The sequence below is a fragment of the Oncorhynchus gorbuscha genome, linkage group LG18 (genome assembly GCF_021184085.1).
Source record: "Oncorhynchus gorbuscha isolate QuinsamMale2020 ecotype Even-year linkage group LG18, OgorEven_v1.0, whole genome shotgun sequence".
Classification (NCBI taxonomy): Eukaryota; Metazoa; Chordata; class Actinopteri; order Salmoniformes; family Salmonidae; genus Oncorhynchus; species Oncorhynchus gorbuscha.
In genome coordinates, this window is record NC_060190.1 from 53,956,261 (window position 1) to 53,984,254 (window position 27,994).

The 27,994-nt window shown below is 41.2% G+C and overlaps 2 protein-coding genes across 3 annotated transcripts in view; one reads left to right on the forward strand and one right to left on the reverse strand.

Moving 5' to 3' along the window:
• Nucleotides 1-528: 528 nt before the first annotated feature.
• On the reverse strand, nucleotides 529-12,583 carry LOC124003658 (alkaline phosphatase-like). 2 transcript variants are annotated; one of them, XM_046312151.1, is made up of 12 exons: nucleotides 12,460-12,583; nucleotides 9,876-10,004; nucleotides 9,308-9,427; nucleotides 8,385-8,500; nucleotides 7,813-7,987; nucleotides 7,174-7,349; nucleotides 3,831-3,971; nucleotides 3,578-3,647; nucleotides 3,306-3,440; nucleotides 2,937-3,128; nucleotides 2,678-2,797; nucleotides 529-2,528 (listed from the first exon to the last, which is right to left on the reverse strand). In XM_046312151.1, exons 2-12 carry the CDS (start codon nucleotides 9,943-9,945, stop codon nucleotides 2,263-2,265), a joined length of 1,581 nt encoding a protein of 526 aa, XP_046168107.1. In that variant the 5' UTR covers nucleotides 9,946-10,004; nucleotides 12,460-12,583; the 3' UTR covers nucleotides 529-2,262. The 2 variants fall into 2 exon arrangements, with proteins under 2 accessions (XP_046168107.1, XP_046168108.1); XM_046312152.1 differs by lacking the exon at nucleotides 12,460-12,583 and adding an exon at nucleotides 10,612-10,630.
• Nucleotides 12,584-14,368: 1,785 nt separating this feature from the next.
• LOC124003413 (endothelin-converting enzyme 1-like) overlaps nucleotides 14,369-27,994 on the forward strand; it is a 50,059-nt gene continuing 36,433 nt past the window's right edge. Inside the window, exon 1 of the mRNA XM_046311658.1 lies at nucleotides 14,369-14,553. The gene's annotated coding sequence lies outside the window, so the exon portion shown is untranslated. The remainder of the gene's footprint in view (nucleotides 14,554-27,994) is intronic.

Below are 27,994 nucleotides of genomic sequence, written 5' to 3' on the forward strand. Positions count from 1 at the left end.
CCACACTCGCATTAACATCTGCTAACCATGTGTATGTGACCAATACAATTTGATTTCACATTTCCGAATAGGCAAAATGTGCAGCACCCATATCAAGAATGCCCCAGAGTGTGTGGACTATATTTCATAACCATCTTAGCTTATCCTTCATGTTCATGCTCCAGCCATGAGTTCTCAAGGGCTATTCACATTCCACACAAACCACATATATCAAATGCTGAGTATGGGTTTGTTTGATTTTCTGTTTCTTCTTTAAACCCACTACAAACTGCACTATTTTTTTATAGTTCAAATATTCCTTTGGACAAGGTATTTGAATAATTCCAATATGAAAAATTTGAACCAATTAATTTGTGTAGCATTAAACATTCCTCAATAAGGTGACACATCTGTTCTAATATATATTCCATCCCAAATGGTACACATAATGCTTATTGAAAGTGCAACCAAAATCAGTTCCTGACAAACTGACAAACTGACACATTATCTACCATTTACAGTCAACACATCAATAATGTAAACACAACATTTTCAGAAAAACCAACAGGACTTCCTTTATTGGCTAAATTATTTCTATGAAATTCTGACAGGGGGTGACTTTTCATTCAGTGCTTTCGGGAAGTACGTACAAAGAACATGGAATTCATTGTTTTGGTTTGTTTGTTTAAACCATACATACAAAATAGCATCTACTTTCCTTATTGTAACGTTTACACGATTGTTTTGGGAATCTATGTAAATTCTGTTTACTGTTTGTATATACTGTTTTAATATATTCATATTCAAAACTAGGGAAATGTTACATTAGGTTTCTAATTTAGGAAAAGAACTGGCTTCTTTGAAAAGTAGCCTGATCCATAGTCATGGAATTGACAGACAACAAGGTGGGCAGCAACACTGCTTTGTCATTAATACTGGGAGGTTATTTACCCCATACAATGATTGATATACATTCAGAGATATACCCTTCTCTTAAACCAACTGATATGACAGAATTCTTCACATAGTTTCAGTGTTACCTGAATAGTGATCAATACCAAAGTAAAATAACACAACCTATCCTATATGTTACAGTAGAAATAAAGTGATATCCTATTTTTTTCCCTAACGTATATGCACAGCAACAATAAACCTCTAAAATATTTGAGCTTGTTGGCCATCAGAATTGCACTGATAAACGATGGGGAATAGCCTACTTGTCCTTCTGCAGCTTTCCTACCAATGCATGCGTTGTCCCAACCAAGCACCCAAGGTAACTGGCCAAAGTTAATAAGCTTGCTAGCTAGCTACTACCAGACACAAATGAGAGAACAACTCATTGACAATTTTACTCGCCGAGCAGAGCTGATTAGGCTGTTTACATGTTATATAGAGCATTCATGAATAACTATAACTTTTTTGGCCTACGGTTACTGACACCGGTCTTATTCAGCAGGTCTTGCGTGTTTGTAAAATCATCAGTTATTCAGCGCTCTGGCACGCTCAGAGCACTCTGAAATTGGAGTAGATGGCTAGCCATAGTGAATTTGTGAACGCAAGAGAAATGCTAACTGGATAACAGGCATTCAGCATAGCTACCAATCAAAACGATTCACATTTATTTCTAGCTAACCAAATGACACGTGCATCTCTAGCTGTGTAGCCATCAAAAAAATTACATGAGGGGAAAAAGTCGGTGAATGTCCTCACTCACATCCTCCTAGCAGCTAGCTAGCTATCTAGCTAACGCTAGGCTCTGTGTTTTTAGCTAGCTACATAAATAGATACCCTAGCATATTAGCCACATTATGTCTGACTTGTGATCATTGCCCTTGCTAGTTTGATTGTATTGACATTCCCAGCCTTAGTTACAATCGTCAGTTTTTGTTCAAAATATTTAGTCATTGAAAATGAAACAGTGCATCCCGAATGGAGGCCAGTTGTGATGTACAACATAATGTATTTACACCAAATGTATTGGTGAATTATATTAATCATGCATTGAACTGCATCCATCTATTCTGCCAACAATGCCTTAATGTACGTCATGGAATGTTGAGTCAAATAGAACCTATTTTTAAAACCTCTTATAAAGTTGGTTTTTTAAATGCCCTTACATTGGTCCCAAAGTCATTAAACTGTACAGAATGATTTTAAAAAATCAGCAATCGAGAAAGAATCCAATCTGCATAATATCCACACTATAAAAAAAGGTGTGGGAGTAATACATATATACAGAGAGGAGGGGTGGGGGTAGTGCAGGAGGAGGGTTGGGGTGAAAGGTCAGCAGAGGAGACAGATGAGTGTGAGGAGAGCTGTCAGGCTGGGCAGTGCAGCGCTGAGACTAGAGGCTCCACTGGATGACATGCAGTGGTCTCTGTTCTGGCCAATGCAGGCAGCATAAGCCATGACATGGGGAATGTAGTTCTGCTCATGGACACCGTGCAGCAGGTGAGCCATAGGGCCCTTAGCAAACACAGCCACATCCTCTCCTCCATGAGTCTCCATACTCAGCGGCACTGCAGACTGGGCCTTGTAGTTATTTTCCTCTGAAGAGAGGGAAGGAAGGGAAGGGGGGAGGTGGGGAAAGGGAAGGAGAAAGAGATCAGATGGATGCATGCCAAAGACCAAGTGATGTTCTCTATGACAGAGGACTTTCAAAATGGCAATACTCCATTGATGATAAGACTTCACTTACCATAGTCAAGGGTGGAGACGTTCTCTCTCAGACCATTGACTACTTTAAACCCTGGTCCATTCCCATATAAGATGGCTGTGAAGGGCTTCTGGTCCACATCACTCAACATGGGAGCCAGTCCTGTAGACAGAGAGGAAAATAATGAACCACCTCCATCACAAACCTTTATTTACAACATCCACAACATCCAAGTGACTGATGACTGAGTGTAGCCACATACAATATACAATACATTGTTGCAAAATCATCCACTGCTCACCAAAAATTGTGTTCCCCCTTGGAGTGTAGCCTCCAAAGTTGAACATGTGAGAGTGGTCAGCAGTGACGACAGTCATTGTGTCATATATGCTGGTCATGAGGCCGGCGTGGCCAATGGCCCGGTCCATCTCCACTGCCTCATGCAGGGCCTGCTTGGCTTTACCCTCGTGATGTCCGTGGTCGATGCGCCCCCCTGCCAACGCACAGCTTGGTTAACCTCTCTCTCTCAAGCAGATGAGAAAATCTAGCATCAGGACTGGCAAAGCAGCCTAAGGTGTAAAACTTCACATTCAACATGATATACATTATTAAACTTGTGCATCTGATACAGTATTTACTGGTGCCAGAGTAAATGTAACACAACAATCACCCTCCACCAGCAGGTAGAATCCGCTGGGGTTTTTCTTCAGGATCTTAATGGCCACCTCCACCATCTCGGTCAGTGAAGGATCTGTCTCATTGTTTCTCTCCAGGTCATAGGGAAGATCTCCAGGCTCAAACAGACCTGTGTTAACACAGGAAGGGTTTAATATATTGCAAAATAGATAGAGAAGATGATCAGTGGTTAACATGAATACAAAATATGAAACAGGAAGGTCGTGAAATCAATAAAGAGCAAACTATTTAAAAAAAATAACTCACCCAAAAGGTAATCCACACTATTAGGATTTAGCGATAAAAGTTCCTTCTTGTTCCATACATAGTTGGCGTTCTGTTTATTTAATAGATAAAACAATACATCATATGGCATTGATCCAACCCTGTGACAACCTAAAACGATTCAAATGTTCTTGATAAGAAAAATTGAGAAAAGTGGAGGACGAAGAAGAACAAGGAAGAAACAGCAGACATGGTAGAAGAGGAGTGAGAGAAGAACTAAGACAGAGCAGCTGACCTTGTTTTTCATTCGGTTATTCCACTCCTCCACCAAGTTCCTTCTATCGATGCGGGTACCGAAGTGTTTCTTCTCTCCAGGATACTCCACATCTGACTGGTTTTTGGGGAACATGTACTTCCTCCCTCCTCCCATAATCACCTAGACATCCACCACAGAGGTAAAACATTTGATTCCTCTCTATGGACATCCCCGGTAGGGTTAAATATTTTCCCGGTATTTTACAAATGTTCAATTCCCAGAACAAATCCCTTTTCTACCGGGTAACCCGGTATTTCCCGCCAAAACCAGAAGTGTCACTCAAAAGCATATAAATAGGCCTGTCTGGATTTGATTAGAGCTTTGATTGAAAATTCAAGCCTGATGCTACCTGAGCCTGCCATACATTAAAGACATTTAATGAGCCCAAGGCCAAAAAAGGCCAAATGATTGTCCCGTCTTCCAATTGCCTACATATTGTACAATATAGTCTACTGTACATTACGCATGACAGAAAAACATAAAATCCCATAGATGTAGCTAGCTATATGCTCTCTTACATTAAAGTAGCTCCAGTAGGCATTTTTGAGTGTGAACTGTACTGTATTGTATTATACCGCATTATATGGACTGTAATTACACATAGTTCAGGCTAGCGAATTCGATATTAATTTTGAAATATTCTTAGGGCCTATTTGTACACTGAACAAAAATATAAACACAACATGTAAAGTGTTGGTTCCATGTTTCATGAGCTGAAATAAAAAATCCCAGAAATTCTCTGTACACACCAAAAGCTTATTTCTCTGTTTGTGCACAAATTTGTTTATATCCATGTTAGTGAGCATTTCTCCTTTGCCAAGATAATCCATCCACATGAGGTGGTATATCAAGAAGCTGATTAAAAAGCATGATCATTACACAAGTGCACCTTGTGCTGGGGACAATAAAAGGCCATTTTAAAGTGAGCAGTTTTGTCACACAACCCAATGCCACAGCTGTCTCAAGTTTTGAGGGAGCATGCAATTGGCATGCTGACTGCAGACCTGTTGCCTGAGAATTTAATGTTAATTTTTCCACCATAAGCTGGCTCCAACGTCGCTTTAGAGAATTTGGCAGTACGTCCAACCGGCTTCAAAACCGCAGACCATGATGTGTAACCACACCAGCCCGGGACCTCCACATCCGGATTCTTCACCTGTGGGGGGGGTAAAAACCCATTCTGATTGGCTAGGCCTGGCTATCAAGTGGGTGGGCATACAATTCGCCCTCCAAGGCCCACCCATGTCTGCACCCCTGCCAATCATGTGAAATCCACAGATTTGGGCCTAATGAATTCATTTGAATTGAGTGATTTCCTTATTATGAACTGTTACTCAGTAAAATCTTTGAAATTGCTGCATGTTGCGTTTATATGTTTGTTGTACATAATTAGTAGACTGATGCATACAGTATCTTTCATAGTATTTCCCCTAATGTTATTAGCCTACCTCCTCTTACTCTCTTGACTGCTTCATTCCTTCCTCGCTTTCAACAGTAATATAATAATAATATAATAATAATAATATAATATATGCCATTTAGCAGACACTTTTATCCAAAGCGACTTACAGTCATGTGTGCATACATTCTACGTATGGGTGGTCCCGGGGATCGAACCCACTACCCTGGCGTTACAAGCGCCATGCTCTACCAACCGAGCTACAGAAGGACCACAGGTAGGCTGAATTAAATACATGTTGTTGTCCTTAACTTCATCATTCTAATTACAACTTTGAATAATATAGGACTAAAATTAGATGCAGAAGGCTTTCACTTCTCATCACGAAGATTGAATGGTTCTGGTTCTGAATAAATAACTGCTGTAGCCTACCGCGTTCACTCTTCTTTCAAACTACCCATGCATTCTGGCTGCTGTATTTAACATTGAGCTAACAAGAGCTTGCATCCCTCTTCAAATAGTCTATTGGTATAAGAAATTAAGAAAAAAAAGCATGTCCAGCAAGCTATTCTAGTCTAGCTTTTCCTGCATGGGACTCCAAGAGCGGAGCACAGGTGCATGCGTATTGTGCAAGAGACAGAGGCTATAAATTAGAAGCTTATGCATTACCCATCATTAGTTAGCTAAATATAAGTCTAATACTGCATTGAAAGTATTACATGAAACAAGTAGGCTGGGACTTGTATATACAGTGCATTCGGAAAGTATTCCGACCACTTCACTTTTACAGCCTTATTCTAAAATGGATTAAATAGTTGAATCCCCTAATCAATCTACACACAATATCCCAAAACAACAAAGCAAAAGCAGTTTTTTTGTGCAAATGAATAACACATTTAAAACTGAAACATCACATTTACAGACAGTGGAGCAAAAATGTATTTAGTCAGCAACCAATTGTGCAAGTTCTCCCACTTAAAAAGATGAGAGAGGCCTGTAATTTTCATCATAGGTACACTTCAACTATGACAGACAAAATGAGGGGGGGAAAATCCAGAAAATCACTTTGTAGGATTTTTAATGAATTTATTTGCAAATTATGGTGGAAAATAAATATTTGGTCACCTACAAACAAGCAAGATTTCTGGCTCTCACAGACCTGTAACTTCTCTTTCCTCCACTCGTTACCTGTATTAATGGCACCTGTTTGAACTTGGTATCAGTATAAATGACACCTGTCCACAACCTCAAACAGTCACACTCCAAACTCCACTATGGCCGAGACCAAAGAGCTGTCAAAGGACACCAGAAATAAAATTGTAGACCTGCACCAGGCTGGGAAGACTGAATCTGCAATAGGTAAGCAGCTTGGTTTGAAGAAATCAACTGTGGGAGCAATTATTAGGAAATAGAAGACATACAAGACCACTGATAATCTCCCTCGATCTGGGGCTCCACGCAAGATCTCACCCTGTGGGGTCAAAATGATCACAAGAATGGTTAACAAAAATCCCAGAACCACATGGGGGACCTAGTGAATGACCTGCAGAGAGCTGGGAGCAAAGTAACAAAACCTACCATCAGTAACACACTACGCCGCCAGGGACTCAAATCCTGCAGTGCCAGACATGTCCCCCTGCTTAAGCCAGTACATGTCCAGGCCCGTCTGAAGTTTGCTAGAGCGCATTTGGATGATCCAGAAGAAAATTGGGAGAATGTCATGACTGACTGGAAAGGTTGCTTCCTATGTCGGTGCCACGATGAAAGCCATTCTACTACAAATGTTTGTCTATGGAGATTGCATGCCTGTGTGCTCGATTTTATACACCTGTAAGCAAAGGGTGTGGCTGAAATAGCCGAATCCACTAATTTGAAGGAGTGTCCACATACTTTTGTATAAAACGTGTAATTGCTGTGACTCACATCAATGTTAGGAATGTTCTCAAAGAGCTGCCTGGCGATGTCCTTGCAGCCCGCCTGTACTGCCTCAGCGGGCATCTCTCCATCGGAGTACCAGTCCCTGTCCACACAGTGGGCATAGGCTGCACTGGGGGTGGCATGGTTCACACGCGTTGTCGTGACTATTCCCACTGACTTGCCTGGGTAACAAACACACAAACCATTTTTGAACCTGCTACTAGGATTCTGTGCAATAGTCCGCCAGATCTAAAGACAACGATTAGCTCCAAAGAATCTGCTAATTCTAGTTGAACTTGAACAGAGTGTCAATTCATTTTTCAGTCATTTGAGAAATATGAGAAAACAATTTCTTTATTTTCTTGTTTGTTGGATCCCTGATCCTCTCTGACCCCTGACCTCTACTCTAGAAGACTTATTTTCATTCCTGCCATGTCTCTAAGTCATTGGGGCCTGCGAGGGAGTCTCTGCCTTTAAGAAAATACATCTGTAGCTATAAACTCCCCATTGAGATCCATGCATGCCTACGATTACAATGTTATCATGGTGTGTCTCTACTGCTTATCTCAGGTTGGCCAAATAAGGCTTAATAGGTCTGGTGTGGAAAGGTACTGTGAAAAAACATGAGTTATAAGGAGGCATTACCGGCTTCCTTGGCCCATCTGAGGATGGAGGTGACCTCGTTGCCCTGTGTGGTGTTGCACTGGGAACGTACGGCAGCTGCACTCACACCCACAGTGCCCTCGTTGGCCTTCACCCCACAGAGGTATGCTGTGGCTGTACCCGCACTGTCTGCAACCTGGGCATTGGTGTTATATGTCTGCAGAGACAGGACAGTAATGTGTGAATTATATAGAATTGTAGTAGGAGACATTGTTCTGCATGCCGTGTTGGTGTTATCCACACCTCCAAGCATCACCTTGAAACGCTCAGATTGTGTCATTTCTTTTACATTCTTCATTCTTACACAGTTATTGACACAGACTACTACATGATCAATCATGTGTGGAATGTGCTGCTCCCTTAACTATAAAGACAGTTCTATGATGTGTGGCTTCTTGCCAAGTATGTAACATAATAACATATTATTATTGTATGACATAGACAGTATGTGACCAGGTATATTGGTCTTGATCTTGGTGAACCATTCATTACTTCCAGATCAATAATGCATGCTTTTCTATTGCTTTTCCATATGATAACAGACCAGGTCAGACCTTGGAAAGCGCAACAAAGGGGAACTTGTCCATCTCCAGCTGGGTCTCTTCCCCGCTCTGTCTGCTCAGCTGCCCCTTCAGTATTCGTGCTGCCGTCACTGTGGGAATGCCCATTCCTACACAACAAAAGCAAAGCAGTGATCGGTCTGTGGTGTGATTCTATTTAAGGGATAGAAAGCCTTTCCATCTCATGCATTAACACCTTTTGGTTTTCTATCTGATTAACAAGGATCTGTGGTCACTTTTCACAGCAGCTGCTCCATCCACTGAACAAACAACTCTACATTTGGTGGTAAAGAATCCCGTCAAAAGAGCTTTTACTTGAGATCTACCTTTTCACAAGTCAACAACATTTGTATTTTAGAGATAACTATCTATTTTCCCTTTGTTTTATATGGATATCAAAATGGATACTTTTGTAGAGGATGTGAACTTCCACTTTATCCAGCATGATTGTTTTAAGCATGGTTGTCATACATGATAGAGTAAGATACATTGTATGCTGCTGCATGTAAAACATAGACAGTTAAGATCCTTTGGGGGGGACAGTTTAATGGGTCACTACATAACATAACATTAAGCAGAAGCAAAGTTATCCATTGGCACTGTAAGCATGTTTGTTTAATGCTCGATGGCTCCCATATTCAACATTCGATTTAGAAAGTCTGAAACATACTATTGACTTCTGACTGGATTACATCATCCTCCAGAATGTTTAGATGGAAACGACTGTGTTTGATGAGGAGGACATACTTATCATCAAAATACTTGTTTTCTACAACCACTAGGAACGATATTCTGGAAATGTATAAAATGATTACATCTGTATGCTGCACATAAGCTCATAGAGTTAAGACTTCACTTCATCATACAGTATGGCACATACTCATGGAATGAAAAAGGTCCCTGTAATCATGGCTTACCATCACCAAGGAAGAGGATGAGGTTCTTTGCAGTGTTTTGATTGAGCTTCTGAAGTGTGAGGGCATTCTTCAAAGTACGCTGAGCCCATGTGTTCCAGAACAGAGGATCTTTCTCTTGGTCTGCAACACGGAGGTAGACTTTTAGTTTTAAATGAGCAGGGAAAGAGGCCAGTAGAAGTGATCTGTAAAACCTGCGAAAGTACTGGGACAAGTGGGACGGAATATGACCCAATTAAATGGATGTGTCACATCTCCAATAAATCAAAGCCCATATTAGTTTCTACCCTTCTTCCTGAAGTGTGCACTCATTCACTCCTCCTCAAGGACTATAGGAGCATTGGATTGGTTTCAGCATGTGCTAAAGGATCTTTCCACTACATTTCCTAAACCGGTCCCTTTCCTTTCAAATATATGAACGGGAGTGAAGAAGTGCACACTTCAGCAAGAAAAAGGAATGAAAAAGGTCTGTGTTAGTATGTGTCCCCTCTAAGCTCTTCCTGGTGGATTTCAGTCAAACAGCTAGATGCTGTTAAGAGACATTACATTTATTGACAGGTGTGTGTATTACCAGGAAACTGTGGCTTCCCAAGGCCTTCCCAGGCCAGGCAGGAGCAGATGAGCAGGATTGTCACCTTCATGATGCTTTCGCTCTATCTCTGTAGTGTTATCACATACCACGTCCCAAACTAGAGGGAGTCTGTAAAAGACGGAGAAATCAGTGTTTATGAAAGTTGACGATGAGTTTGATTTAAAGTGCAGCAAATGATGTGGAAAGTAGGTAGGTTTCAACTTAGACATTCACAGTGAACAGAAGTAGTGGTTTTGTTGTAGAGTTGTCCTAACACGGCCCCATGGGCCCTGAGCAGCCAGCCTTCATCTATTATTACACCCCCACCCCTGTCCCTCCCTTTTTCCTCCGCAGTCCCACCCCTGTCGCTCCCCTGACCCACCCCTGTCCCACCTCTGTCCTTCCCCTGTGCTGTGGTCAAGGTAGCTTTAATGGGAGCGTTAATGGGATTGTGGGCTGTAGTACAGCGATCTAACAGCCATAACAAAGCCAATATAAATGTTTTTTTAAACAAGGTTTACAGTTTCGTAAAAAAGAGAGTTTGGCAAATGTATTGTTACACGTGCTTGAAATAAAAAGGTATTTCATAAAGTCTTGAAACTGTGTGCATATGAGCCTTGTTAATTTATGCTATTAAAACAGACAACGCAAGTCCTACAGCATTAGTATACAATATGCTGTAGTTGAGCTCACATAAAGCTGCTAGGCTGGTCTCTGAGGAGAAGAGAGGTTTTACCGTCACACAGATGCAGGCCTATCCTCTAAGTAAAGCTCAGAAGTGGCCGGGCCCACCAATCAGCAGCAGACTAGCCAGCCTGCAGGTGAAGAAGCAGAGCAGTCCCAGGAGAATGCCAGAGAAAAGGAGGGGTGTCAAGGAGAAAAACATCCCGGTTGGAATACCAATCTGTATCAAATCAGAAGCAGATGTTTCCTGTTTCACCTGCCAGCTCTGTAGCTGACCACTAAGAGATGAAAACTGGGTCCCTGTACAGGGTTCGATCTGTTTGAATGAAGCTGGGATTAGGTTTAATAATGTTTCTGAGGTCAGGGTTTGGGATCATAATTAGAGTGTGTGACATAATTTCTTTGCTTTCCTTCTTTTTTTTGTTGCTCTGGGCTCAGTGACACAGGCCCTTCCATTCTGGGAAAATACTGACCTCAGACACATTCCCCCAAACAGATTACCTTGGCCCATCCAAAATGTAATGGGAGGAGAAGGAATAAATCCAGGTCAAATAATGTTGTGGTACTTTCAAGAACTCTGGGTTTTGGCTTTATCCTAGGGTATGCTGTACACATGATATTTATGGTGATATTTTTTATGTTTAAATGTTTCTAGCACTGGCATTCTTTCCCCTCCAAACAACCATTGCCTTGTTGAGGAGTCGATAAGATTGAATGCCTGTTGCGCTTATAAAGGCTCCATAAGACCATACTACTAAGAGTATTAAATTCTGTCATGAGATAAGGCACATTTTTCTATTTAACTAGGCAATTCAGTTAAGAACAAATTCTTATTTACAATGACAGCCCAGAAACAGTGGGTTAACTGCCTTGTTCAGGGGCAGAAAGACAGATTTTTACCTTGTCAGCTTGGGGATTCCATCTAGCAACCTTTCGGTTACTGGACCAACGCTCTAACCACTAGGCTACCTGCACTAGGCTACAATTTGAAGTGCTCAATGGTAGATGAGATATCATCCTCTCCTTAGCAAAGGCTAAACATTCCACCCTATTAATGCCAACTCAATCACAAATCAACTTGAGATGTACCCCATGTGCTTTACATCACTGGAACAATGGCCATGTCTAGGGAACAATGACTGACAAGAAGAACACCTGAAAAGAACAAAGGTTTGCCATATGTTTTTTTTTTCTTTCTGTTTACCTGTAAAAGGTGAGCGTGTCCAACCAATTTATGTATTGTGCATCACAGTGTATACATTCATTGTCAGCCAGATTGAGTAAATTGCAGACTGTTCTATCCAAATGTATTGATAAAACAAATATTTCAATCATTCGGTCTGTCTGTCAGTGTATTCTCCACCTTTTCAGCTTTATTGGTACCTTCTTTCAATTATTTTCTGGAGAACTATTGTGTTGTGAATTACTATAGCTGAGCACTCACTGCTAGTTGACCTTTTCATAATCAAAATGAACACCCAACAGCATAGGATATCAACCAAAATGAATGAAACTGGCTATAGGCCTAGATATGTGATTTAGTGTAGTATTGGTTTAATAAAAAACGTCACCCTTATGGAGGGTACTGCTATTGTTGTATTGATGCTCAATCACGTGTTGGAAAGTTGGGAAGATTGCGAGTTCTACCTACAAGAATCTGCAATCACAAAAACTTCTACCACAGCTACATTTATAGGGTAATATTGCTTTAAAGAGATGGAAAGCGATAAACAATACGCATGTGGCGCTAGTGGCATGTGTAATTGCACCGATTTTCCTGACAATGCAGCCAATTGCAAGGAGATTTTATGTTGATATTTTCTAAATAGCCTGCACACGATAAACCATTGATATTCCAAACATAGACAATTAATACAAAGAGTTAAAGGAATACACTTACTTCGGGTTCTATTTAAGCTTCTGTAGCAAAACACTTATGTCTGTGTCATCCTGTCGCTCTTTTATACGCCTATGCACCAGCTCTGTTATGAGGGCTGAGAATAGCGGTTGATATCCCACCACCCTATAAATAATGGCATCATAACACGAAGAGCTGGATCGTGAGTGCCGCCTGTCGACCAGTTTCACTGTTGCATTTAGACTACTCAAAATATTTAATTCAAATCTTAAATCAGTCGAGTTCATTGTCAACATGTGAAATACTAAACTGAAACATATTATTGGCCTACATACTTAATATATAGATTTATAAGTAACTCACCATTGTCATTACTTTATAGCCTCGTTTAAAATGTGTAAGAATACAGTTGCTTGCCAAATATAATGCACCATTTTGACTATTAGTTATTTGCTATTTATTAACCTCGATTGCATAATGCCGCGTTCATGTGTTAGTCGGAACAAGGAAACTCGGAAACTTCCGACCTGCTATCTGATTGAATGCAGCACATGTATAGGCTCCGACAACCAGTTAACAATTCAGAAGTTTCCTAGTTCCGACTAGCACGCGAACGCGGCATAATGCACCAATTTACCCTGAGTGATTTTTGTTCATTATTTTGTATCCTTTAGATGTCACTAGAGACCAGTGAATATTCAGAAAATGTCATACAGGAAAGTTACACAACCTACCCTTTCTCTTCAAGCATCCCACACACAAATGCACAGTGTGAACAGGCAAACAATTACACTACTGGGATTATCTCACCGCTGCCATCAGTGTATCAATTGAGAGGGAATAGACATAGCAGGATTTGAATTTTCGCTGCGAGGGAGGGAGGCTACAACATTTTAGAGTATTTGTCATGGTCTTGCGCATGTGAAACATATACATATCTTCTGTCTAAGAAGCAATGAATTGCTTGGATAAAATAATTTACTGAACTGATTAATAGAAGGCCTATTTAGTATAGGTTAAAACACCATCGGAGTCCCTCTGCTATTGTTTTATTACTTTTTTAAAGCAAAAAGACAATACTATTATAGCAATGGATAATTGAAAAGACTGGACCAGCCAGAGCCAAGAATTTGTTACTTTCTACATTACCATTAGAACTAGTAGCATGGCACAAGGCCAATTTTCACAAATTTCCCGTGGATTTGTGAAAATGAGGACATTATAATCCCTCTGATCCTATTAGGCACTCGATTACTTAAGAAGCTTTTTGCAGTTTTCTTTTCTTTCATCTCCACACTTTAAGTGATTGCTCTGCATGTTAAAACTGATTAAAAAAACGCCCAGTCAACAATACATGTTCCTTAATCCTTAAATGCTGTAACCCTTGACAAAATTGTTTATGTATTAACACATTGCAATTATTTTCAGGTAAACCACCCCTCACCCAGGAATTTTTATTTTATTTTAGCTTTATTTAACTAGGCAAGTCAGTTAAGAACAAAATCTTATTTTCAATGACGGCCTGGGAACAGTGCCTGTTCAGGAGCAGAAAGACAGATTTGTACCTTGTCAACTCGGGGGTTCGAACTTGAAACCTTCCAGGTTACTAGTCCAACGCTCTAACCACTAGGCTACCCTGCCGAATAATTATATATCTTCCTTATGAATAGTTTATTTGCAAATCCAGGAAAACCAAAACAGGTAGCAGTTAGAACCTAAGTAGGAAAATATAACTATGTGTACCTGGCTGTACCTACAAAGTCTAGGCAAGTGTTGTGGATACTTAGTAAAGTGCAACCATTTTTTCCTCAGAACTTTTTGTAAATTAATTGCAGCACAGTGTGGAATTTTCTAAGAAAGGGTATTATACGTTTTATTAAGACCCACCCATTTCTCAAATCCTATTGGTTAGAATAATAGTGAATCCTTTCTCATTTTGCTGTTGGTTGGACATGTTATTTCAGGGTCAGCATGGAAACTCAATATTTACGTGGTACTTTCACGTTATATGTTCGCACCATATGACCGAAAATACAGTTCGTCACTCATTTGTTGCGTCTGGCACACCAACAGCTGTCCGCTGAAGGCACTTGAGAGGAACGTATAGAGTAGACGGAGTGAACTGAAATAATAGTGGTAAGAACCTGTTCCATATCAAATGTATCTTAATTACAAACCTTATGTTTATGAACTTAATTTATTGGCTGTCGTTCCTGTAAATCTACATTTAGAGCATCTACGTGTGATTACGTGGTGCGCCAAAAAATGTATGATGTGCAATTACGGTTTTTATTAACGTTTGCGACCATGACATGAGGTAATATCTTTAGCATAATTCCCGGGGCAACTGGTTCCTGCATGATTCCTGCTTACTCCGACTTAATAATTGTTGCCTTATTATGATCATGTGGGCAGATACGCCTTTTATGTCTTGAACACACTATTTCATTGTAAGAAAAAATACATAGGCTAATGTTAAATTCATAGTTGGTTTGTTACTAGCTGACTGAACTCAACTCTACCATTAATGACGGAGTTGAGGAGTGACTAGTATAGGTGGACTGGAGTTCTGAAGTCACATAAAATGTAGTTTTTAAAATAAAAAACGACAGATTTCAGCACCCAAAGAAAAGCCGCATTTACACAATACAATGGCATGTGTAAATGCGGGCTATTCTTTTGCTGCTAAATCAAAACAAAAATCTTTATGTGAATTCTGAGCTCCAATCCACCATTGGAATCTGCTGAGGGGAGGACTGCTCATAATAATGGCTGGAACAGATCAAATGGAATGGCATCAAACCATGTGTTTGTATTTGATACAATTCCACTTATTCCACTCAAGCCATTACCACAAGCCCATCCTCATCAATTAAATCAAATCAAATTTGATTTGTCACATACACATGGTTAGCAGATGTTAATGCAAGTGTAGTGAAATGCTTGTGCTTCTAGTTCCGACAATGCAGTAATAACCAAAGAGTAATCTAACCTAACAATTCCACAACTACTACCTTATACACACAAGTGTAAAGGGATAAAGAATATGTACATAAAGATATATGAATGAGTGATGGTACAGAACGGCATAGGCAAGATGCAGTAGATGGTATCGAGTACAGTATATACATATGAGATGAGTAATGTAGTGTAGTGTCGTTTCTTTGGCTATGCTGGATTAAGTGATATGACATGCTATTCTATAAAATAATTTATCTGTAATATCACCTGATTGAGCTAATCATGTAAATGTAATTAACTAGAGTCGAGCACCACAAAATAATATTTATAGAGCTGTTATCTTCCGAATAAACTCTTAAAGACCTAGTAATATTTTACATCAATAGCAGTCAATATCAATTGTCATCTTAATTCAGTCTCATCTGAAAGTTGTAAATTCTTTGTTATCTGCACGAACCCTGGCTAACAATTTGAATAAGCAATACAAAATTGGGTTTAATAATTTATTTACTAATACCTAACTAATCACACAGAATTACACATACACATAATTAAATCATAACTTGATTACAAATTACGTCATAAAGGAAAACGTCCCTAGCGGGCGGAACAGATATGACAGCTTGTTACACAAAGGAAAAGGGCTGGGTTTGAGTGAAAGAGCGGGACGACTGAGGGACACAGGGAGAAGCTGTGCTATCATAAATACAGTATCTGATGCATTCTAAATTACCGCCCATTTGGAAAAGGAAAATGCAATAAATATTTACTCTGAGCTGCGCTTCGGTAGGTTGGTGGTAGATTGAAGGCTGTGTTGCCAAACTGAGTCCTTTGAAGAATATCTCTGGTTGTCAATTGGATACGTTGTAGTAACGTCGTTGGGTGATAGACGGGATACTCTGTCTCTTCCTTCCTAACCTTCGTTGCGTCTGCTGTTGCTAACTCAACGCCTAGGAGGTATCAGTTCTGTAGTGAATAAGAGTTCAAAGTTCATACCATTCGCAACCAAAGCTCACGCTGATGTTGGCTTCATTCTGTAGTTATTATCTGAACCATTCTGACATAGGACCGTCGTCTTACATCCTCGGAAAAGGAGGTTATATTGACGTCAAGGGCTTATATAGGAAGTGAGAGGAGGGCGTGTTTGAAAAGTTTTATAGCCCATGTCCCTTCACAGGGGCGGGACACTGATTGAGCAGAGCCATATCTTATGAAAACCCAAATCTCACATTTCAGAAGCTAAAATCACATTTCATCCCATCACGAATAATTTCATATTCAAACATTTAAGTTGAACAACAATTCCATGTGAATCCGATAACTCTGATGTGTAGACTTTCCCCTGTAGAGTTTATGTCATCTTATCATTGATGAGAATGTCTCAGATGACAACCATCATATTCATTAAGTACCACCGCATATGTTCAATTGTTCGGATTACAGGAATATAGTTCATTTCCCCTCACCTACTGATGGTCCCAGAATCGCTATGTTAACCAAGGGTTTTGCAAATGTAACCTCAGTAGGGTAGAGAGAGGAAAAGGGGGGGAAGAGGTATTTATGACTGTCATAAACCTACCCCCCAGGCCAACGGCATGACAGTAGGGTATGTAAACAAAGTGGCAGAGTTTAAAGTGGCTAGTGATACATGTATTACATAAAGATGCAGTATATGATATAGAGTACAGTATATACATATACATATGAGATGAGTAATGTAGGGTATGTAAACATCATATTAAGTGGCATTGTTTAAAGTGGCTAGTGATATATTTTTTCCATCAATTTCCATGATTAAAGTGAGCTGGAGTTGAGTCAGTATGTTGGCAGCAGCCACTCAATGTTAGTGGTGGCTGTTTAACAGTCTGATGGCCTTGAGATAGAAGCTGTTTTTCAGTCTCTCGGTCCCTGCTTTGATGGACCTGTACTGACCTCGGCTTCTGGATGATAGCGGGGTGAACAATCAGTGGCTCGGGTGGTTGTTGTCCTCATCAATTAAGGTGCCACCAACCTCCTGTGCAGTCCACCCACACTGGTCACCGCCCAACACCATGGTAAATGGTGGAGTTGAGTTTATTCGGCTAGTTTGTACTTGTCATCATCCTTGTTTGTATAGTGGTTATTCATTACCTAGAGCCCAGGGGTAAGCATGAGATTTTCTTGGCAGTAAACATAGGCCTACATGCAGCAGCAGACACAGGTAATCTACCTGAGCTGTAATGTCCAGGTGTAAACAAGATTCCATATGCCACTCCTTAAAGAGTGACTGCACCACAGATGGATGTATAAATGTGAAGCAGCCGGTTGGCGTTTCCACTCACTACCAGATATGGTGATAAGAAACCCAGCGAGATGGATTTTGGCCAACATTCTGCAAATTTTCTCTTAGATGAATCACTTGATCTGCATACAGTTTTCTGTTTTCAAAAGTAGAATCTGTAACAAACAGAGTGGTTATCATTTTGTAGACTTTACCCGTTGACAAAGTTTGACAAAAAGCTGTGTTGTTTAGAAGAAGTGCAAGGGCAGATTAAGTTATTGCACATTCGCACTTCCCAGAGTAGCCGTTCCCAGACATAAATATGCAAATACATGCTAGACGTGCCAATAGGATCTCACTATCTCGTGCTTGGTTCTACCTACTATGAATAATTTGCTCCCATTGGAAACAAGGCCCTGGTCTATCTTCGGTTAGTTGTAAAAATCTTTGACTGCACTTCTACGGTATAATGGCGGTCCACAAACAAACGTTTAATATAAATAAACACATAAATCCCTACCCACTTCATGTCAACCGTAACACCTGTTACTCCTAATAACTGTTGCCATATCCACAATAATCTTCAACCTGGCATTTCAGCTTTCCATAATCCGAGCCGTGTTGATAACCTTTCCAATGAAAGCTATGAAGTCAATTTTATTCACTAGCAAAAGTGTGCTTTGACACAGCACATTTGTGTAAACAAGATTTCTGAACTGGTCTCAAAACCATGTCAGGACTAGTAGAAGCACCAGTTCTGACACTAGGTCCACTTACTACGGGAGAAACCATGGTAGCTCCATCAGTCCGCATATAGTTCTAACAATCGGTTTTACAGCCTCTGCATATGAGAAATCATGATTCCATATCTCTGGGTCTCTCCTGCCCCTCTCTGCACCGGGCATCCACCAAATGTTGCATTGTGTTCCACCCCACAATTACAACACTTAGCCTTCAGATTATTCCCCCAGTCCACACTTTTCTTTTCTTTACAGTGAGCAGCTACATGTCCCATTCTTCTTTCTTTGGCATTTAAAACACCACAATGGGGATGGAACAAATTCTTGGATATTCAAACTTTCCTACAAATCAAACTTTTGCTCTCAAACACTATGCCTCCCTTCAAATTTTATTTAATATCTTCTATTGGACATAGATAGTGGGACCCCAGAAATTATTCTCGTCAACATAGCATACACTCCATGGACATGGCTTTGATCTTCTTCCGATTGAGATATTCCATTTGAAGAATCTTCTGCTGCTGACCACAGAGTATTATCAGATTACCATTCCCAATGAACCAGACTAGTTTTACTTCACCTAATCTCAGCAAAAAAATAAACGTCTTCTCACTGTCAACTGTGTTTATTTTCAGCAAATTTAACATGTGTAAATATGCATAGCAAGATTCAACAACTGAGACATAAACTGAACAAGTTCCACAGACATGTGACTAACAGAGATGGGATAATGTGTCCCTGAACAAAGGGGGGTCAAAATCAAAAGTAACAGTCAATATCTGGTGTGGCCACCAGCTGCATTAAGTACTGCAGTGTATCTCCTCCGGTGCCATTGTCATGCTGGAGGGTCATGTCAGGATGAGCCTGCAGGAAGGGTACCACATGAGGGAGGAGGATGTCTTCCCTGTAATGCACAGCGTGAGATTGTCTGCAATGACAACAAGCTCAGTCCGATGATGCTGTGACACACCGCCCCAGACCATGACGGACCCTCCAAATCGATCCCGATGCAGAGTACAGACCTCGGTGTAATGATAATTTCTTCTATGATAATCGCGAATCCAACCATCACCCCTGGTGAGACAAAACCGCGACTCGTCAGTGAAAAGCACTTTTTGCCAGTCCTGTCTGGTCCAGCGACGGTGGGTTTGTGCCCATAGGCCTTACAACATGCCTACAAGCCCTCAGTCCAGCCTCTCTCAGCCTATTGGGGACAGTCTGAGCACTGATGGAGGGATTGTGTGTTCCTGGTGTAACTCAGGCAATTGTTGTTGCCATCCTGTACCTGTCCTGAAGGTGTGATGTTCGGATGTACCGTTCCTGTGCAGGTGTTGTTACACGTAGTCTGCCACTACGAGGACGATCAGCTGTCCGTCCTGTCTCCCTGTAGCACTGTCTTGGGTGTGTCAAAGTACAGACATTGCCATTTATTGCCCTGGCCACATCTGGAGTCCTCATGCCTCCTTGCAGCATGCCAAAGGCATGTTCATGCAGATGAGCAGGGACCCTGGACATCTTTCTTTTTGTGTTTTTCAGAGTCAGTAGAAAGGCCTCTTTTTAGTATCCGAAGTTTTCGTAACTGTGACCTTAATTGCCTACCGTCTGTAAGCGGTTCCACAGGTACATATTCATTCATTGAACAAGCATGGGATACAGAGTTTAAACCCTTTACAATGAACATCTGTGAAGTTATTTGGATTTTTACGAATTATCTTTGAAAGACAGGGTCCTGAAAAAGGGCCTTTTCTTTTTTTGCTGAGTTTCTTTCTTTCTTTATGTTAGTAGGATTGGGTGTAGATGCGGCCTGTGGTCACATCAAACACCATCACAACTTTACACTCCGACACATCATTACTCTTGTTTCCCATCGTCACCCTCACGCTCTCTGCACTAGAAGCATCACTGCTTTCAGTAGCATGGTTTCTCTTTTTCCTGTTACTGTCCTTGACACTCATTCTCCCAACCCATATCATCAGAACTATCAACCATAATGATCGCATTCAAGCGCAGCTGTTACTTCTCCAACTTTCTCTCCATACCCTCCATCACAGCATCTTCACTAATCACACGTCGACAAACTGCACTTCCTGATTTGGACTCATTTTAGATTTGGTTAATAAAGAAATGCTAACAGCCATGGCTGAATTCAAACACGAGTTGGTTTCAGGGTGTGGTTTGATGTGGGTGTCTCTTGTATGTGTTCGCAGGTGGGAAGAATTAGACAAATTATTTTGCCAATTAGCTTCAGCCAGCTGGTGTGCAACCGTGGAAAAATGTATTTGACTTTGGATAGCCTATCTCCGGGACTAGCTACAGACCGTCAATAAATTGCCCAATGTACTGTAAATGAGACAATTTTTTCATTGCACACTTTTTTGTTTTCTTATTAAATGCTTTCAATATTTCTAAATGCATTTCCACAATTTCTAGTTGGCTTGAGGTTTTTTAAGTCATTGAAATTTGGAGCTATTGGAATTTTTACATTGTCCCATGTACATTGTGTAATTTACCGATGGTCCCTAACTAGCCCCATAGGGATATCCAAAGTTAACCCAAATTTACCACAGGCATTACGATTAGGTCGTGTGCAGCTGCACTCAGAATGGATGATTACTTATGTGCTGCCAGCTGTGGTACATGTGGGCAGGATTGATACAAACCCAACCTTCATACAGTATACTTTGTAATGCAGTCACGAGCACAAGTCTCTGTTTTGGATGCAACTGACATGACCAAAATTAACCTATTTACACCTATTTACCGAAAACATTTAGGTCTAATGTTGGGCCTATGTGATGTGTTGGACTGGTTTGTGTTGTGGGTTGGCTGTGACAACTGTGTCAAATTCCAATGGAGCAATTTACATGGCTGTGTTTGTGGGTGTAATGTTGGAATATTTTAAATATGTTCCTGGCTACAGTGGTTCCCCCTAGGGTACACGTAAGGGTTAATTAACATGTGTTTGACTGTTGGGGGGCAGTATCTGTACTGTAGTGTGGCTCACTGACTCTGGACAACCTACAGGTGGCAGGGACAGGCTATGGCCCATGATCCGTGAGTTTAAAACTAAAGCAGTTTAAGACAATTCTAGAAAAAATATTAAGAACACATTTATTAGACTCCTAGTAAGTCTACATGCAATGTAGGGCACATGCAGTGAAGTTCACCAGTCCCCGTTTTAATTAGCCTACATTCTAGGGGTGTAACGGTTAACTAAATCCACAGCTTGGTACATACTGTACCTCGGTTTTTGGGTCACGGCTCACAGAAGGAGGGAACACATTTTTATTATATTTACAGTTGAAGTCGGAAGTTTACATACACCTTAGGCAAATACATTTAAACTCAGTTTTCACAATTTCTGACATTTAATCCAAGTAAAACCTCCCTGATTTAGGTCACATTAAATGGGGCCGAGGTTGCAATACCTACAGCTTCCACACGATGTCAACAGTCTTGTCATTTGTCTCGGATTTGTTTCTTGGTCAAACCGACACAAGGCAGCGCATTTTCTCCGGTCTCCGACCGGATGTTTTGGTTGAGGAATATTTGGACACGATATCAGGACGTGGAGCTATTGAATATACATCGCCCCGTGATCATTTTGATAGATTATTAACGTTTACTAATACCTAAAGTTGCATTAAAAAAGTATTTAGAAGTGTTTTGTGAAAGTTTATCGTCGACTTTTTAATTAAAAAAATGACGTTGCGTTATCAAACTCAGTTTTTTCCTAGATTACACAGTCTTCATAGATCGATATCTAGGCTATATATGGACCGATTTAATCGAAAAAAAGACCCAATAGTGATGTTTATGGGACATCTAGGAGTGCCAAGAAAGAAGCTCGTCAAAGGTAATGAATGTTTTATATTTTATTTCTGCGTTTTGGGTAGCGCCGGCTACCGCAAAATCTGTCGTGTTAGGTGACGTTGCGGTATTTTGGGTGTACATGCTATCAGATAATAGCTTCTCATGCTTTCGCCGAAAAGCATTTTACAAATCTGACTTGGTGGATAGATTCACAACGAGTGTAGCTTTAATTCACTACCTTGAATGTGTGTTTTAATGAAAGTTTGAGTTTTATCAAAAACTATAGGTGGCGCTCTGAAATTCCGCTGAGTGGTGTTCCTGCATGGGAACTGTATTCTGCGTCATCCTTAAGAAGTTAAATTGTTTAACTTGGGTCAAACGTTTCAGGTAGCCTTCCATAAGCTTCCCACAATAAGTTGATTAATTTTGGCCCATTCCTCCTGTCACGACTTCCATCGAAGGTGGTTCCTCTCCCTGTTCAGGAGGTGCTCGGCGGTCGGCGTCACCAGCATACTAACCATCACCGATCCATGTTTCCTTTTCCGTTTGTTTTGTCTTTGGTTCATTCACACCTGGTTTTCATTTGCTTTAATTTCTGATACAGAGGAGCGGTCCATCGATCCCACTCCCATACTTCCGGCCTCTTGTCTGGTGCCACCGGTGGTATGGGAGGTGGACACGACATCAAATCAAATCAAATGTTATTTGTCACATACACATGGTTAGCAGATGTTAATGCAAGTGTAGCGAAATGCTTGTGCTTCTAGTTCCGACAATGCAGTAATAACCAACAAGTAATCTAACTAACAATTCCAAAACTACTGTCTTATACACAGAGTAAGGGGATAAAGAATATGTACATAAAGATATATGAATGAGTGATGGTACAGAGCAGCATAGGCAAGATACAGTAGATGGTATCGAGTACAGTATATACATATGAGAAGAGTATGTAAACAAAGTGGCATAGTTAGTGGCTAGTGATACATGTATTACATAAGGATGCAGTAGATGATATAGAGTACAGTATATATGTATGCATATGGGATGAATAATGTAGGGTATGTAACATTATATTAGGTAGCATTGTTTAAAGTGGCTAGTGATATATTTGACATAATTTCCCATCAATTCCCATTATTAAAGTGGCTGGAGTTGAGTCAGTGTCAGTGTCAGTGTGTTTGGCAGCAGCCACTCAATGTTAGTGGTGGCTGTTTAACAGTCTGATGGCCTTGAGATAGAAGCTGTTTTTCAGTCTCTCGGTCCCAGCTTTGATGCACCTGTACTGACCTCGCCTTCTGGATGATAGCGGGGTGAACAGGCAGTGGCTCCGGTGGTTGTTGTCCTTGATGATCTTTATGGCCTTCCTGTAACATCGGATGCTGTAGGTGTCCTGGAGGGCAGGTAGTTTGCCCCCGGTGATGCATTGTGCAGACCTCACTACCCTCTGGAGAGCCTTACGGTTGTGGGCGGAGCAGTTGCCGTACCAGGCGGTGATGCAGCCCGCCAGGATGCTCTCGATTGTGCAGCTGTAGAAGTTTGTGAGTGCTTTTGGTGACAAGTCGAATTTCTTCAGCCTCCTGAGGTTGAAGAGGCGCTGCTGCGCCTTCTTCACGATGCTGTCTGTGTGAGTGGACCAATTCAGTTTGTCTGTGATGTGTATGCCGAGGAAATTAAAACTTGCTACCCTCTCCACTACTGTTCCATCGATGTGGATAGGGGGGTGTTCCCTCTGCTGTTTCCTGAAGTCCACAATCATCTCCTTAGTTTTGTTGACGTTGAGGTTATTTTCCTGACACCACACTCCGAGGGCCCTCACCCTGTAGGCCGTCTCGTCATTATTGGTAATCAAGCCTACCACTGTTGTGTCGTCCGCAATCTTTATGATTGAGTTGGAGGCGTGCGTGGCCACGCAGTCGTGGGTGAACAGGGAGTACAGGAGAGGGCTCAGAACGCTCCCTTGTGGGGCCCCAGTGTTGAGGATCAGCGGGGTGGAGATGTTGTTGCCTACCCTCACCAGCTGGGGGCGGCCCGTCAGGAAGTCCAGTACCCAGTTGCACAGGGCGGGGTCGAGACCCATCGAGCAGGCGTCACGTTCAGAGCCTACTTCACCTCAGTGTCCAGCTGGACGGGTGTACGTTCCGTTCGATGTTCGTGACAGATTGATCTGGTGGGCTCATACGTCACCCTCCTCTGGTCATCCGGGCATCGGTAGGATGGTGCGAAGTCTTATTCGGAAGTACTGGTTGTCCACATTGGCTGAGGACGTGAGGGTTTATGTTTCCTCCTGCTCGGTGTGCGCTCAGTGCAAGGCTCCTAGGCACCTGCCCCGAGGGCAATAACAACCCCTTCCCATTCCACTGTGGCCTTGGTCACACCTGTCGGGTGGACTTCCTGACTGATCTTCCTCTGTCACAGGGCAACACCACGATCCTGGTCGTTGTGGATCGGTAGTACATTTACCGTTAATTACTATAATTTCTAATCTACAATGTTTGATTGGTTACGGTAATTTCTGGTAATGCATTCAATATATTACCATTCCAGTCTTTTACCATTCTTGTCAGAGTGGACACAATGTTTGCAAAGTGCATAACCTATGCTACACTTGCGAGAAATAAGTATTGTTTTATTTTATTTCTTTTAGGAGTTTTTTTTGTAAATTTAGTCTTTGTCTTTTGTTTGGAGTGCTCCTGACAATTTTGAGTAAGGACGCGCACCTGATTACACATCAAATCAAATCAAATCAAATGTATTTATATAGCCCTTCGTACATCAGCTGATATCTCAAAGTGCTGTACAGAAACCCAGCCTAAAACCCCAAACAGCAAGCAATGCAGGTGTAGAAGCACGGTGGCTAGGAAAAACTCCCTAGAAAGGCCAAAACCTAGGAAGAAACCTAGAGAGGAACCAGGCTATGTGGGGTGGCCAGTCCTATTCTGGCTGTGCCGGTTGGAGATTATAACAGAACAAGGCCAAGATGTTCAAATGTTCATAAATGACCAGCATGGTCAAATAATAATAATCACAGGCAGAACAGTTGAAACTGGAGCAGCAGCATGGCCAGGTGGACTGGGGACAGCAAGGAGTCATCATGCCCGGTAGTCCTGCGGCATCATGGTCCTAGGGCTCAGGTCCTCCGAGAGACAGAAAGAAAGAGAGAAAGAGAGAATTAGAGAGAGCATACTTAAATTCACACAGGACACCGGATAGGACAGGAGAAGTACTCCAGATATAACAAACTGACCCTAGCCCCCCGACACATAAACTACTGCAGCATAAATACTGGAGGCTGAGACAGGAGGGGTCAGGAGACATTGTGGCCCCACATAGTGTAGAAGTAGGTTTATAGGTTACCTGGCCTGCGCGCAAATGTTGGCATATAAATGTACCCATTTGGAGATCTGATAGTATTTCTGATTGGATTAGGGCACCAGCACTAATGAGCTCTGGAGCTTTTCAAAGTAATATTTTCTTCACCCCAAACAGCAAGCAAACAAAAACATTTTTTATATCCATTGACAATGACAATAGTTCCTCAATGTATTTTTAAAAATGTCATGCTCTGATCCAGTGGTAAATAGGCCTACCTGATGACTTCTTATCAGTGCTTGACTTGGACTGAAATAGGTTCTGGTACTTTTTTTGGGTGCTGGTAGTGTTTATATTTAGGTGCAGGAGCGTCACAATACTTTTGAGCTAATATTCTAGAAGATTAAGGAGTAGCTCAAGCAGTAGAACATTTGAGGTGCTTTTACTCAGCTCTGGTGAGCTCCTGCCCAATTCAAGCACTGCTTCTTATCCCTTGCGAAAATAGCCTACCGTCCCGAGCTCACTGGCATGGGAAACTGTAGCATACAGTCCAGGCGTAGTCAATATGATTTATAGGATATTTATTTTTGTCGGGATATTTTCTATTTGCAGACTGCAATGTTTTTATTTGTTGACTATATGTAGGTTATTTTTACATAGTGGTTGGGCAATGGCAATAGAATTTACGTTTTAGGTTTGTATAATTTTTATTTAGATTTGAATAGTATTTTGATTATAATAAATTAAATGAAACTATTCCACAAAAATGTGCATATGGAAACCAAATCCGCACGCATGCAGATTGGTAGAAATTGTATGCGCATTTTACATTTACTGTACTTTCGCTGCATTTGTTGATAACGAAATCTGAAAGTACTCTGGATACATTCAGTAGCTTAAGAATATTCCTGGAAAATGTGTGGTAGGTGCAACACAAGACAGAAAAATGACACGGGTTTGAGTGAGCAGATTAACTGGGAAATGTGAAGCACATATTTAGATTCGCCATTTATTTGGCTTGCTTGTATGACATCAAAGTAGTATTTAATATAATCCTCAACTTCTCATCTTTCAAAATACATAGAGTCCTCTTAATTTACAGCATTTCCTTCACTCCAGACAACAAAGCATTTTCAAATGTTGCTCAATTAGTGGGATGGATGGGTGCAACTTTTTCTTGCGTACTGTGCTCAAGTTCAGAACAACTGTCAGTCAAAACCCATACAATTAAGGTACTTATCAGTACCCAAATTTGCCATTTCCAACCCAGGTACGAGTGTAAAAGGTTAAGGAGATTGAAGGAGATCTGTTACTCACTTGTCAGTCATGAAATTAATTTAATAGATGGAGAGAATAATCTTCATTTTTTGCAATCCAGGGATAGCTATGTTTACGCCAAATGAACAAGATGCCGGGGAACAAAACCACATAATCCTCTGTTATAATCCATAGACATTTTGCCTTGTGAAACTGAAAATTCTTAGCAAATTGTGGTCCTAGCCATGCATGCCCACATCCCAGAAACACATGCACAAACACACACTCCCCTTACACATGATTCCTGCTTACAAGCTAAAATTAAAGCAGGAAGTAGCAATGACTCGCTAAATATGGAAGTCGTCAGATGACGCGGAGCGGGTCGAGAGTTTCAAGTTCCTTGGTCTCCACATCACCAACAAACTATAATGGTCCAAACACACCAATACAGCCGTGAAAAGGGCACAACAACACCCTTTCCCCCGCAGGAGACTGAAAAGATTTTGCATGGGTTCCCAGATCCTCAAACAGTTCTACAGGTGTACCATCGAGAGCATCCTGACCAGTTGCATCACCGCCTGGTATGGCAACTGCTCGGCATCAGTGGGACCAAGCTTCCTTCCATCCAGGACCTACAGTGGCAAGAAAATGTTTGGTTGAGGTTATTGCTGCCAAAGGAGGGTCAACCAGTTATTAAATCCAAGGGTTCACATACTTTTCCCACCCTGCACTGTGAATGTTAACACAGTGTGTTCAATAAAGACATGAAAACGTATAATTGTTTGTGTGTTATTAGTTTAAGCAGACCGTGTTTGTCTATTGTTGTGACCTAGATGAAGATCAGATCAAATTTGATGACCAATTTATGCAGAAATCCAGGTAATTCCAACGGGTTCACATACTTTTTCTTGCCACTGTATATGACTACGCGGTGTTAGAGGAAGGCCCAAACAATTGTCAGACTCAAGTCACCCAAGTCATAAGACTGTTCTCTCTGCTACCGCATGGCAAGTGGAACCGGAGCGCCAAGTCTAGGACCAAAAGGCTCCTTAACAGCTTCTACCCCCAAGCCGTAAGACTGCTGTACAATTAATCAAAATGGCCACCTTTGTTTTTACACTGCTGCTACTCGCTGTTTATTATCTATGCATAGTCATGTTACCCCTACCTACATGTACAAATTACCTTGACTAACATGTGCCCCCGCACATTGACTTGGTACCGGTACCCCCTG